General features: G+C 45.0%; 1 protein-coding gene across 2 annotated transcripts; it reads right to left on the minus strand.

Moving 5' to 3' along the window:
- Positions 1 to 2,017: 2,017 nt before the first annotated feature.
- On the minus strand, positions 2,018 to 13,580 carry TMEM128 (transmembrane protein 128). 2 transcript variants are annotated; one of them, XM_059165345.1, is made up of 5 exons: positions 13,440 to 13,579; positions 11,770 to 11,911; positions 7,969 to 8,127; positions 5,278 to 5,386; positions 2,018 to 2,631 (listed from the first exon to the last, which is right to left on the minus strand). In XM_059165345.1, exons 1-4 carry the CDS (start codon positions 13,534 to 13,536, stop codon positions 5,287 to 5,289), a joined length of 498 nt encoding a protein of 165 aa, XP_059021328.1. In that variant the 5' UTR covers positions 13,537 to 13,579; the 3' UTR covers positions 2,018 to 2,631; positions 5,278 to 5,286. The 2 variants fall into 2 exon arrangements, with proteins under 2 accessions (XP_059021328.1, XP_059021339.1); XM_059165356.1 differs by lacking the exon at positions 2,018 to 2,631 and adding an exon at positions 2,649 to 3,801 and having other exon boundaries at positions 13,440 to 13,580.
- Position 13,581: the final 1 nt, after the last annotated feature.

Consider the following 13,581-nt stretch of genomic DNA (forward strand, 5'->3'; position numbering starts at 1 on the left):
CTAGAAAGGCTACTGTCTCCCAAGCTGGGTGCCAGACAAACTGTGGGTTTGAGAAGGGGCGGAGGAGTCTCAGTCTGGTTTTGACGCTAATGAGCGAAATTAGATTCCCTTATTTCTATGTTCCCTGCCAATTTGAAGTTTCTAGATTCTGTTGAGAGGTCTCTCCCCAGACAGACTGGACTAGGGAGAGTTCTTGACTTGGCCTGACATTAGAATTGCCTGGAGAAGCCTTCACACCAAACGGCCCTGCTCACCAACTGAACCACAACCTAAGCAGTAGGCCTCGGCAACATGTGTGCAAGCCGGGTAGAAAACTTGGACTTACACTTGGATAGTCAGAGTCAGGGATTTTTCTTCCTTTCATTTTTAAAAAAATCTTGTGTATTGGGGGGGGGGGGCAGACAGATTCCACGCAGAGCACACAGCCCGATGTGGGGCTCCATCTCATGACCTAACATATCCCTGGCCTTCATGGTAGAGATTGGCATACTCTTTATTCTGAAGAGCAGTGCTCCTCCCACAGGCTTGTTTAGAAGCACTAACAGGATGGCCCGATACCATTTTCATTTATTTAGTAGTTATAGTAACAGGGAAAGACCCATAAATAACATGCATGGCAGCTATGTAACAGAAACAGAGCCCAGGCATGATCCAAATATAAAAAATTTATTAAAATGTCTCTTTGCAACTAACAGGGTCATCTTACCCTCTTCGTTGGCCACAACATCAGCATTTTGCTAACTGGGTTTTAATGAGCTACCTACAGAAAATCCCAACCTTAGATTTCTATCCAAATAGAACTAAACTCTGTGATAAGAGATGGGGGCGGGGAGCACAAGGGAGAAGGATAGGTGTTTTCTTGCAGTCTCTCTCCAGACACAGAACTTGTGGGTGCCGTCGCTAAGGCGCTGTCCTTTGTCCCCTGCCCCAGGCCCCTCCAGAGGATCAGAACCAATGCTCTTGTTACAGGGTTCTTGTCTCATGGGGCTGAAGAATGAGTCTTGAGGACACAAAAGGGTGAAGTGGAGTGGAAGTTTATTAAGCGAAGGTGGGAACAGAAAGGAAAGAAAAAGCTCTCGGATGAGAGGGGTCCCGAATGGGTTGCCACTGAGGGCTTTTATGGTCAGTCTTTTATAGAAAATTGATCAGGGAACGTCAGTCTTCTTGACATCACCACTGAGAGCACCAAAGGAACAGATCACTGTTCCTTTGGGTATCTCACCTCTGAGGTTTAAGACAAATGATGTTCCCTTATCTCTCGTTTCCTTACACCTCAGCATTTGGGGGACTTCTGCTGAGCCTCGTCAGGTAGCCCCCTACCTCTCTCTCTCTCTACCTTGCCCCACCTGTCCCTTACTCACTCTCATCCTAACACCCAGGGTTTGCACCCTCCACCCTGCGCTGAAACCCCCACATCCCTGACCACATCCCTGACGTGGCTACCTGACTCTGACCTCTGTCTGACCTTGCTCCTGACTTGTAATGAAATTCTCACGTGTGTGTACCCACACTGGGCTCGAGTCTGCTCATTGATCATGCCCACCTTTTCCCACTCCTGATCCTCATCTACTTGGTCTTTCGTTCTCTTTCCATTACCATTAATGGAGTGAGTGCCTACTGTGGACCAGGCACTGTAACAGGTGTTTTGTTAACATTATTCCTATTATCCACAGCCCTACAAAACAGTTATTGTTCCCACTTCCCAGCTGGAGAAAGATTACTACCCCAGGCCCAGTAATGGTAGGTGTGTGGGGGGGGGGGGCCCAAGCCAGACACAGCTGGTGGGTGGCTGAATCCCACCATTGGCAGAAGTCCTGTAAGGGGGTGGGGTGAGGATCAACACCACAACTTGTATGACATTTGAGTTTAACGTAAACATATTTGCATCTGACAGTGTGAACTGTGTCTTCCTGATGTCTTTGAAGAGCACGTCTTAAGAAGCCCTATTCCTTTAGTTAACTCCAAGTGCTAATAGCTGAAAACACTTTCCAAAATTTGTAGTAAGAAAACCCATAAAAAAGTTATAAAAATATTTATTTAAACATTAAGGAAAAAAATTACACATACTTAAATCTACGTTAAATAAATGCTAGGAACCTGGTAATGTACACATGATAACATCTAAAGTGATAGGAACACATAAAATGCTTCCAGTTGGTCCTCTCACCTAACAAGACTATTATAAAAATGAGAAATACAGTAATTGCTAAAGCTGGGTTAAAGGCACAGGACACAATCATTCCTTTATATATACCCAGTGATCATATACAACCAAGGAGTCAACAATTTATCTGCCATTTTGGGAGGACACCATGTACCTATAATGAAACGCTACTTAAATATTTACACCAATACTTGCTCCAATGATTCAGATTAACACTGCAAATTAATTACTTCTATTTTGAACAGAAGATTTCTGTTTTGAATTTGAAAAATTCAATAACTGTTGAATTTAAGAATAGGCAAATGAGCTTGAATTTATCCTGATTTCAATCAGACTGCAAAGTTATAATTTTTCCCAGGAAACCACTCACTTCCTAGAAGCAAAAACACATTGTAGCCTTTGCATTCCGTCTGCGGTGTCTTCTTCTGGCTGGCCATGGAAGCATTCACACTGACACGCTCTAAAACCTGCAAGGCAATGAGCATGGATATCCTCCGTGAGGCATTCTATCTGCAGCTGCGGGATCTGTTGTTAGCACAGTGCAGTCCACATGCCATACAAATCTCTGGCTTTCCCTCACTAAATATAAATTCACATCAGCAGGAAGTCAAAAGTTCCTGAATACATGTAAAAAGTCAAAACTGAACAGCCAATCAGACACATGAAAAAATGTTCATCATCACTAGTCATCAGGGAGATTCAAATCAAAACCACATTGAGATACCATCTTACACCAGTTAGAATGGCCAAAATTAACAAGATAGTAAACAGCGAGTGTTGGAGAGGATGTGGAGAAAGGGGAACCCTCTTACACTGTTGGTGGGAATGCAAGCTGGTGCAGCCTCTTTGGAAAACAGTGTGGAGATTCCTCAAGAAATTAAAAATAGAGCTCCCCTATGACCCTGCCATTGCACTACTGGGTATTTACCCCAAAGATACAGATGTAGTGAAAAGAAGGGCCATCTGTACCCCAATGTTCATAGCAGCAATGGCCACAGTCGCCAAACTGTGGAAAAAGCCAAGATGCCGGGGCGCCTGGGTGGCTCAGTGGGTTAAGCCGCTGCCTTTGGCTCAGGTCATGATCTCAGGGTCCTGGGATCGAGTCCCACATCGGGCTCTCTGCTCAGCAGGGAGCCTGCTTCCTCCTCTCTCTCTCTGCCTACTTGTGATCTCTCTCTCTGTCAAATAAATAAATAAAAATCTTAAAAAAAAAAAAAAAAGCCAAGATGCCCTTCAACAGAGGAATGGATAAGGAAGATATGGTCCATATATACAATGGAATATTATGCCTCCATCAGAAAGGGTGAATACCCAACTTTTGTATCAACATGGATGGGACTGGAAGAGATTATGCTGAGTGAAATAAGTCAAGCAGAGAGAGTCAATTATCATATGGTTTCACTTATTTGTGGAGCATAACAAATAACACAGAGGACATGGGGAGATGGAGAGGAGAAGGGAGTTGAGGGAAATTGGAAGGGGAGGTGAACCATGAGAGACTCTGGACTCTGAAAAACACCATGAGGATTTTGAAGGGGCGGGAGTGGGAGGTTGGGTGAGCCTGGTGGTGGGTATTAAGGATGGCATGGATTGCAGGAAACACTGGGTGTGGTGCATAAACAATGAATTTTGGTACCCTGAAAAGAAATTTAAAAAATAAAAAAAAAATTAAAAAAATAAACAAAAACAAAACAAAAAAACTGAACAGCCAAACAAGTAACGACATCAGGGGGAAGGGGAGAGGTGGGACATGTGGTCAGGTGAAGTGACATCTTTAGCGACACATGTCAACCAGGACAAAGGGCCACCAAGAGGGGCCAGGAGGCCCCAGACACAGCACAGTGAGTGGAAAGGAGTCTCTGCCCCAGCGCAGTCAGGGCCATGCCAGTGACAACCTGCAGCCTGACAGCGATGGCATTATGTCTGTTTCTCCTTTATATGGGTACAGTGACTCTCCTTTAAAACGCCAAAGTTAGGGAGCCTGGGTGGCTCAGTGGGTTAAAGCCTTTGCCTTCTGCTCAGGTCGTGATCCCAGCATCCTGGGATCAAGCCCCGCATCAGGCTCTCTGCTCAGCAGGGAGCCTGCTTCCCTTCCTCTCTCTCTGCCTGCCTCTCTGCCTGTGATCTCTGTCAAATAAATAAATAAAATCTTTAAAAAATAAAAATAAAACGCCAAAGTCGCGAGCACCTGGGTGGCTCAGCCCGTAAAACACCTGCCTTTGGATCAGGTCATGATCCTGGGGTCTTGGGACTGGGCCCCAAGTCAGGCTCTGTGCTCAGCAGGGAGCCTGCTTCTCCTTCCTCTGCCCTTCCCCCTGCTTGTGTGTACTCCCTCTCTCTGTGTCTCTCGTTCTCAAATAAATCCATAAAATCTTGCAAAAGAAAAAATAAACTCCAAAGGGAGCACATGTTTTCTGTAGCACCCCAATCATTTGCTTAGTATATATTAACTTTTACTTCTCTGGGCCTGTTTTCATGCCTATAAACAGATGCACCAAGTAGATTTCCTCCAAGCCCTTAAGTGACATGAAGGAAGTGGGTGCCTTGGTTGCTTTCACCATGTCCCTCAGGAGGTAGAGTGCTCTTGATATGTATTTGTATGATAAATGGCTCATCTGAAATTCAACAGACAGAACCCACTGTGTAAGACAGCAAGGTCCAGGGGGGCCATTGTTTGGAGGGAGGAAGAAATTCTATAAGGAACATGGAAGGAAGAGATTGACGTGTCATCTGTTAGGAAGCAGCCAGAACAGTCAGAGCGAGTTAGAATACCCGTTCTTCCTACGTCCCCCCTCCGCCAGAGCAATCTGGCCAGTCATCACATGTGTAACAACTGGCGGAAGCTGACTTCAGGAGAACATGATCGACAGTGTCAACTTCTCTATACTGGAGGGTGCAGGACAGTCTTGGTGACATCTCTGAAGGGAGGGTGCCTTATTAAAGAAGTATTAAATTATGCCAAAGGAAAGGGGTCTCAGTCCCTTTGACCTCAGAGTTCAGTGACTGAATGGGTGATAAGCAGTCTGCTATTTCTGGGCCGCCACCTGAAAACTGTCATTGAAGACACGGTTCTAACGAGTTCAACAGCAGAAATACTGTTCCCGAATGCCTACCTTTAGAAATCAGCCAAGCAGTGAGATGAGCATCACAACCCCCATAAACTGAGTGAACAACACCAGTGGAGTGAGGAAGGACCACACGTGCCACAGAGCAACGTTGAAGCTGAAAAGGACAAAGGACACACAGTTAGTAACTCCGGCCACAATCCACACACACGTCCCACAATGGAATTCAGATTTAGAAAACTTGCTGTTTCCTCAGTTTGGGAAAGTTCACTTAGCCAGCAACTTTATATGCGTTTCCTGTCCTCTGAGATGTGATTTAGCCCATACTAGAAATAGCACAGACTCTCCCAAAGCACTTGGAAATGGAACTGCTAAAGGTTCTCCCGCAGAGTTGCCCAAGGGGAACCTGAGGGTCTAAGAGTCAACATCTGGGATGCAACAGGAATGACAATGGCTACAGCCTTTTACGATATACACACCATCCAACAGTTACAGTCAAAACAGTTCCAAATATTTTTTTTTTATCAGAAACAAAATGAAAAAAGTAACCACCTAAAAGCTGCTATTAAATGTCCTATTAAGAGGGGCGCCTGGGAGGCTCAGTGGGTTGAGCCGCTGCCTTCGGCTCAGGTCATGATCTCAGGGTCCTGGGATCGAGCCCTGTATCGTGCTCTCTGCTCAGCGGGGAACCTGCTTCCTCCTCTCTCTCTGCCTGCTTGTCATCTCTCTCTGTCAAATAAATAAATAAAATGTTAAAAAAAAAAAAAGTCCTATTAAGAAAAACACTTCTTGTTACCAAGGTGAGAATAAGACAGCTTCTAAGTGCAAATTATTTTTTTGGACTAAATTTGGAAGAGAAGTCAAGGAGCAAAAGCTATAGTCAATTAAATCAAGACTTGAACATGTAACAGTCTGATAAACAGAACTTTAAACAGCTATAATCCCACTGCTCTAAAAACTGAATTTCTGGGGTAATCTTACTCTTCTAATATACAAAAGCACATCTATCTACCCACATCACTGAAGGGCTAGTAATGGCCACATCACAGGATAACACACGTCAATACCCTTAAACTTCAACTATAGAAAATTCTTCATAAAAAACAGGCATTAAAACGGAACATGTACAAAAGTATATAGGTTTTTCCAAAATCAAAATTCAACTAACACAGAAAAAGGAAAAAAGCTACAGGCATATACACAACACATAAGAGTAGTTTTTCTTTCTGCCTTGCAGGACCATGGTGATTTATTTCCTTTGTGTTTTTCTAGAATACATTTCTCTTTGGTGAGAAGTATACTTTTATACACATGGAAAAAATCAGTTTTTTCACTGAATAACTATTAAGAAAAAAACACTGTTGTGTTTTTATAGCAGTAAAACAGTAAAAACAGCTTTAAATCCAACAAGAGAATAGATTAAGTAAATACTGGTTACAACTATGTACTGGTAACTACGGAATAATTCAAAACAATAAGGCACATCTATAGGTACAAATATGGAAAAATTATTAACGATAAGGCTCCATTTAAAAAAAATGGTCACTTCGGAAAAAAGGGCCACTATTTACTGAAATTGGAGGTATCGACAACTGGTAAGCCAGCAATTTCACTTCTAGAGCTAAGTACATACACGTATGTGAGCATATTCACATCCAACAGACATGTGTGCACATGAGAGTCCTAGTCCACAATGTTAACAGCATCCTTAGTAACACCACCAAACTGGAAATAATCCACATGTAGTGACACTAGAGCCAATAAACTGGGCTTCAGCTATAGGCCGGAAAGCCACCCAGCAACGAGCGCCTGTGATACACAAGGCAGATCTAACAGGAGCTGGGGTGGGATAGCATGAGACTGAGACACGAGGCAGGAACAAAAGTCAGGCTTTGCACACACCGCCCAGACCACAACTCCGCTCATGCAGATGCATTTTCTCTCACGATACAGGAAAGACAGCAGTTTTCCATTTGTCTCTGAAGTTTTGAGCGTGAGAGTAATAAACAGCATAGATAATATTGCATGTAAACAGCCAAATGTGAAATAATACACAATATATGAATGCATTTCTATCAAGTTCAAAGAGAGATAAAACCAGGTATTGAAGAGATGCAAAAGAAAACAAGTCCCACACAGGTTGGGGCAGTGTCTGTCCCTGCGCAGGAAGGATGGTGCCCAGGGAAGGGGTGGGGAGACAGAAAAGGATTCTGGAGCTGGCATGGTTCTCCTCCTTGACCTGGGTGGCTTTTGCCAATGCATCTCTTAATTGGTTCAACTAGGCAATTTCTGTTTTTCCACTTTAAGTGTACATTGTATTTCACAATGAAAATGACTGAAAAAGCAAAATGCAGACTATAAATAGCATGTCACCATTTGTGTATTAAATAGCTAAATACATAAAGAAAGATCCTACTGGAAAAGGACTCGGAGACCAGCAATGACAGGAGGCCATTTTCCCGTTACTCCTTTCCTCCAAGTTTTGCACCATGTACCTCAGCACTGATCAAAAACCGTTTTATTGGGGCGCCTGGGTGGCTCAGTGGGTTAAGCCTCTGCCTTCCGCTCAGGTCATAATCCCAGGGTCCTGGGATCCAGCCCCACATCAGGCTCTCTGCTCAGTGGGGAGCCTGCTTCCTCCTCTCTGCCTGCTTGTGATCTCTCTCTGTCAAATACATTAAAAAAAAAAAAAAAAAAAAAACTGTTTTATTCCCGGTTGTCATTTCAAAGTTAACTTACCAAATTCCAGCCGCAAGAAAAGCAGCAGTGGTGATGGGGATCAAGGTGGGATACCGGACGTCGTAATCTTCAATTCCCCGACACCACTCCAGGTAGAGAATACAGTAACATGCGATTGACAGGCTGAGGAGCAGCAGGGCACCACCAATGACAAACCAGCTGCAGAGACAAAAGCGACAGGAGGGTTGACAGCACTTAGCAGCACGCGCCGCAGGAAGACAGGGGGGTTATAAACACATACGTGCAGCACACGCCCAGAAACCACTGTGCAAAACAGGAGAAAGCTCCCAGCCACGTGTCCCTTTCATGATCCAGGGCAGATGGCAGCTTTCTGTGTCTTTCTGAAGACTGGAGTGTGAGAGTCAGAAACAGGGCCCGTGAATGTCTCCAAGTAAAGGAGTTTCTGGGAATACTGATGATCAATTTGGACGATGGTTTCTTCAAACTGCCTCTTGCAACAGGTTCCTCGGGGAGACGCACCCATTTTGAGAAGAGCGCCAACCCTCTCAGGGGCAGGCCTTTTCTCACTTCTCATTCTACCCAAGAGCTAGCTCTGCATATGAAGGCAGCCTCCTCGCCCCTGCTGGTCAGGAAAGGCCAGATCTGGGGACCGAAGCCCTGCTCCTGTCTCCCCATGTCCCCATTATTCTCTGCTTCTCCGAGGGGAGAAGACCGGTGTTCCGCGTGGACCAGAGAGGGTTCATGGGGGGGCCTGGAATAATCAAGTCACACAGGCTGGGAGTGAGTGTACTTCCCACGGTGGCAAGGTTCCAGACAGGCATTTTATGACACTGGGTTCTGGGATTAATGATGAGAGGCGGGGGAGCACAGCCTGTCCTATTTGTGGGTCTGGGTCTGGATCTCAGCTCCAGCAGGACTAGCTTTGTGGCTCTGGGCATACTACTTAGCCTCACTGGCTTTGGAAATGTTGCCAGGACTCATAGAATAGCTGTGAGAATCACACAGTTGCTCAGAAAAGTGCTTCCCACACAGTTAACGCCCAGCAGCAATCATCCCTATTCCACCAAGGTGATCCCTGGGAAAAGATAGTTTCATGTTCCTCTTCAAAGTGGTCTTCACAGACCTCTCTTCCACTCGAGTGTGCATCCTCAACAGGGGGACTCCCAAAGTGAAGAAATAATCTTACTCTTCCTGTATGTACAAAGCACAGATACTCAAGTAGGACGTAAGGGGCAATTAGGAATGTCTTGCCAAGGCTCCTTAAGGGTACTGAGAAAGGTTGAGGAACACTGTTACGGTGACCTCCTTGTTTGGTCAGGATCCTTCTGCTCGTCTGTTCTTAACTTCATAGAGATCCTAGCCCGGCCACAGAGTCCCGATACGGTGGAGGAGAGAAACAGTTGAAGAACCTTCCTGAACCAAGATGACACTACAAGTCGGTGGCCCTCCACCCTGGATGTCTATTAGAGTCACTGCAACACTCCCAAAGGAAGATAACTTGCCCCAGCCTCCCAAATTCTGGCTGGGTGGGTTGAAGAGGAGCCTGGGCATCCGGGCTGGTAATTTCCATTGTAGTGTTAATCAGTGTCTCGGTGCACATGCATACAACAACCAGTTTCCTAAAAATTGAAACTTTCAAAGCGTCATGGTGTTCACTGTAACGCTGACCTGTCTCTCCTGTCTTTGAACAGTCTTACAACCTTGTATAGTTTTTTTTTTTTTTTTTTTTAAGAGAGAGAGCATATGCGAGCTGGGGCAGTGTTGTGTGGGGAAGGGGGAGCAGAGTGAATCTTAAGCAGGCGCCATGTTCATCACAGACCCCAATGCAGGAATCGATATTAACGACCCTGAAACCATGACCTGAGCTGAAAGAGTTAGACATTCAACCCACTGAGCCATCCAGGTGCCCCTCACCTTGCACAGATTTAAAGAACCCTAAGGCCTCGAGCTTCTGAACTTGGGCTAACAACAGTGCAAGAAATAAGCAATGACCTCAAGTATGGGAAGGATGAACCCTATGCAGGAAAGCGGATCGCAGCCCATACTCCCTCTCAGGTACCACTCTCTTCCCATGGCTACTCCAACCCCTGGCCCGCCCCCCGCTTCCCTCCCCACCGCTTATGGAGGCCCTCAGCAAGAATCCAATGCTACTCAAAGTCCTCAACCTTTGAGTATCCATTCCTGTCTCTTTTCTCTAAGGGGACACTTTTCTGAGGCCAGGGCTGGGACTTCTATTTCCTTCTCCTGTTCCAAAGCCTGGCTCCAGATTCTGTTATGGGCTCCGAGGCATTCCACTTACTCCTGCTTGCCCCCAGCACCTTTTGTGTAACTAATTATCCCTAACCACACCAATTCCTTAAACTGGGGAGAATACTTCCTATAACGAGACAAAGAGGTAAATCCTGTGCATAAACTTAAACAGCACCCACTGCGTGATGGGAGTTATCTGTCCTGGCCCAGAAGGGACTGGTGGGGTCTAGAAATATGCCTTATTTATCACCATCACCCCAGCCGAACACACCTCAGGTCCTAATGACACCTTTGAATAACAAAGAGACAGCTGCCATGAGCAGTGTGCAAAGTAACCATTTTCTCTTTTCTCAGCCCGCGTTCTAAACCAACTGAGAGACATGAAGGAGTTAGGCTAATGAGGTCAACTGTCAGGTTTTTTGGGTTTTTTTTTTTAGCTGATGGAGCTATGGGAAGATGGCTTTGGTGACCAGATGTAGAACCTGCCAGGTTCTAAGTTGATGTGAAAACCTAGAGACCCTTGCATGTTGGGGCTGCCCCCATAAATGATGGCAGAGAGCAGCAGACCAGAATCTGTGCTTCCCATGGGCAGCTGGCTCCCAAGAGAAAGAAGGTGCTGAATGACACTTGTCTGGTTCTTCACCCCAAACTCAGTAAAGGAGGGAACAAGGCTGGCAATGGGCAAGAAGATGGGAGTGTTTAAGGAAAGCTCCAGCTCATGGGAATGAGGACAGAACAAGGTTTTTCCCTCCACAGTTTAAAGTCCTACATGTTTTTTTTTTCCTGACTGCATGCATCTCCTGGTTCTCCCTCCAGTGGTCACCAACCTTCCTTTGAAGAGAACATAACATGGGATCAAACAGTCATATCCACACCTTTGTAACACTGCTGCTCCTTGTCAATAATTGTGCTTGCATCCTATGTAAACCAGCCCCCGCCAATGCCAGCTCCAATGCTCATCAACATCTCCCCCTCTTTGTTCTGCTATGGGGGAGGGGAGCCTCCAGAACATTCTCTAACGCTCAGTGAGGACTAAGGTCTGATTCACCACCCTGTCCCCCATGTTAGCACCTGAGATTATATGAAAGAAATCCCAATCTTCCTGAATGATTGACAATCCCAACTCCTCCCTCGAGTGATGTCAACTCTAATTCATCCCTCCCTATAGCTACCTTATTAGCTGTAACTACTCTCTGAAAACAAGCTCTGAAACCCAATTCTTACCCACCATGGTCCTTACCCCCTCCTCCCAGTGCTCCTGCACTTTATCTTCAGCAAGACCGTCAGGCAGAATCTTTCTTCTTCCACCTTTTACAAATGGATTAGCTCCTTCTTAAATTCACTACCTTTACATCCCACAACACACTTGTGCTGAAAGGCGTAATGAAATACGTTTCAGGCTCATATGTTCTGCTGTACATATCCAAACCACACACGCTCGTATTCACCTTTGTTATCACCAGTACCTCTAATAGGGCACCCGGCAGAAAGTAAGAGCTTTCCAAACATTTGCCAAAATTCAACTGACAAAACAGAACTTGAAAAATAAGATGACGGTGTTTAACTTAAGAAGCAATGAAGTTTTCTCACCTACTAGTGTGAAAGTTTTCTTTAACAGTTTTAAAGAAATCAACATAGTAGGTCACAACAATGGATGCCAAAATCCAGAATCCAGAATGGATATTAAGTCTTGGAAGAGGTTTCTCCTTTTTTTCAACAGCTGTAGAGGTTTCTGCAAATAAGGAAGATTTTAACTTATCAGGTTAACATAAGTTTATAAAGACAAAGAATAGCTATTTTAAGCCAGATAAAATAATTTCCTGGAGCTTTCCAAAACCCAGATTCTCTCCAATCAGAGTACCGGTTTCTTCTGTACAACCATGCAAATAGGTTTATATATGCAGAAGTAATTAATAGGAATCTGTTATAAAACATGTTCAATATAAGCAGATTTTTCCTTTTAAACAAATTTAAAAATCAAATTTACAGTTATTATCATCTTTTGGAAAGAACGACACCTTCCGGTAGTGTAGAATTTTATGTTTTGTATATTGCATAGGAAAGTAGTTAGTCTTGTTAATTAAGAAAAATGCAGACAGCAGACATTATAGCACAAAACAGACTTGTAATTTCCCCCAAAATACTACTTTTAACTACATATTTTAATTACTGCAAACAAACACAACCTTTTGAGGCAGCTCAAAAGTGGCAAGGGCACACTGGAGGTCTAGTCTTGGCACAGTAGTGTCCAGACAGGTGATGGACAAATCAAATTTCTTCCATTTGAGACCCAACCTGAAAGAAAAGGTGGCTGGGGTTGGGTCTGATGAGTTATTTCTAAAAAGTTCCCCAGATAAGTGACATGCCCTCTCAGTTCTTATGAGAACCACTGGCATACATCTGAGGTCCCCAACCTTTAGCAAAACGTCAGAATCCCCAAGAGGCATGGTCATAATACAAATTCTGGGAGATACCCTCAAAATTTATAAATAAGCATGCCTGGGCATGATGTTTCCTGTTTACTTTTAAAATGGTAATAAGTGCACCTGACTTACAACATGCAGGTTATATCCAATGAAGATATATCTAAAATGAAACCTCTTTCTCCTACCCTTAACCCTAGTTTTACAACCCGAAAGCAATTGCCAGTATCAACTATGAATTCTTCCATATTCTATGTATTTACAGGTGAACACACATCACACGTCACCAGGTTCATACCCAAATGGTGGCATACCATACTTTGTTCTGCGCTTGCATTGGAAAATCATCCACCCTGGTTAAAAAAGGGAAAAGTCTGCCTGCTGTGTCAAGTATGAATACATCCAAATGTTTAACCAGAGCTCTGCTGATGGGCAATTAGATGTTGCCAGCCGTTCACTATTACAAGCAATGCTGAGGTTAAACCCTTCGTACATACGTCTTCGGGTTGTGGTACGAGTATGATTCTTTGGTATTTCTTAGAAATACAATCGGACGGTATTTTTTATTTTAATGGCTATTACCAAACAGGTGTTAACCAGGTCTCCCGGGAATCCTGAAGCGAAGCTGGGATGAAGATGCGCGGGGCTACGCGATCACCAGTAATCTTTTATGAAGCTAGATACCCGACTTGCACTACTCGGCAAGCCTTGAAAAGCGAAACCCGGTTCCTCCTGACAGGGCAGGGCTGCAGGAGACCCGCGGAGCCGGCCGTTTCCGGGCGCCTCGGCCCCGGCCACCTCAGTGCGGCGTGGGGCACGCCCCGGGGAGCCCCTCACCCGGCCCGGCGTAGCCCTCGCTGTCCAGCGGGGCCTCGGTGTCCGGCGGGAACAGGTATCGCCGTCGGAGCTGCTCCCGAGCCCGCGGAGCGTCCATCTTGGCGCCGCCCAGAAGCGCGACGGAAGTGACGCAACAACAGGA

Source organism: Mustela lutreola, chromosome 1 (genome assembly GCF_030435805.1).
Source record: "Mustela lutreola isolate mMusLut2 chromosome 1, mMusLut2.pri, whole genome shotgun sequence".
NCBI lineage: Eukaryota > Metazoa > Chordata > Mammalia > Carnivora > Mustelidae > Mustela > Mustela lutreola.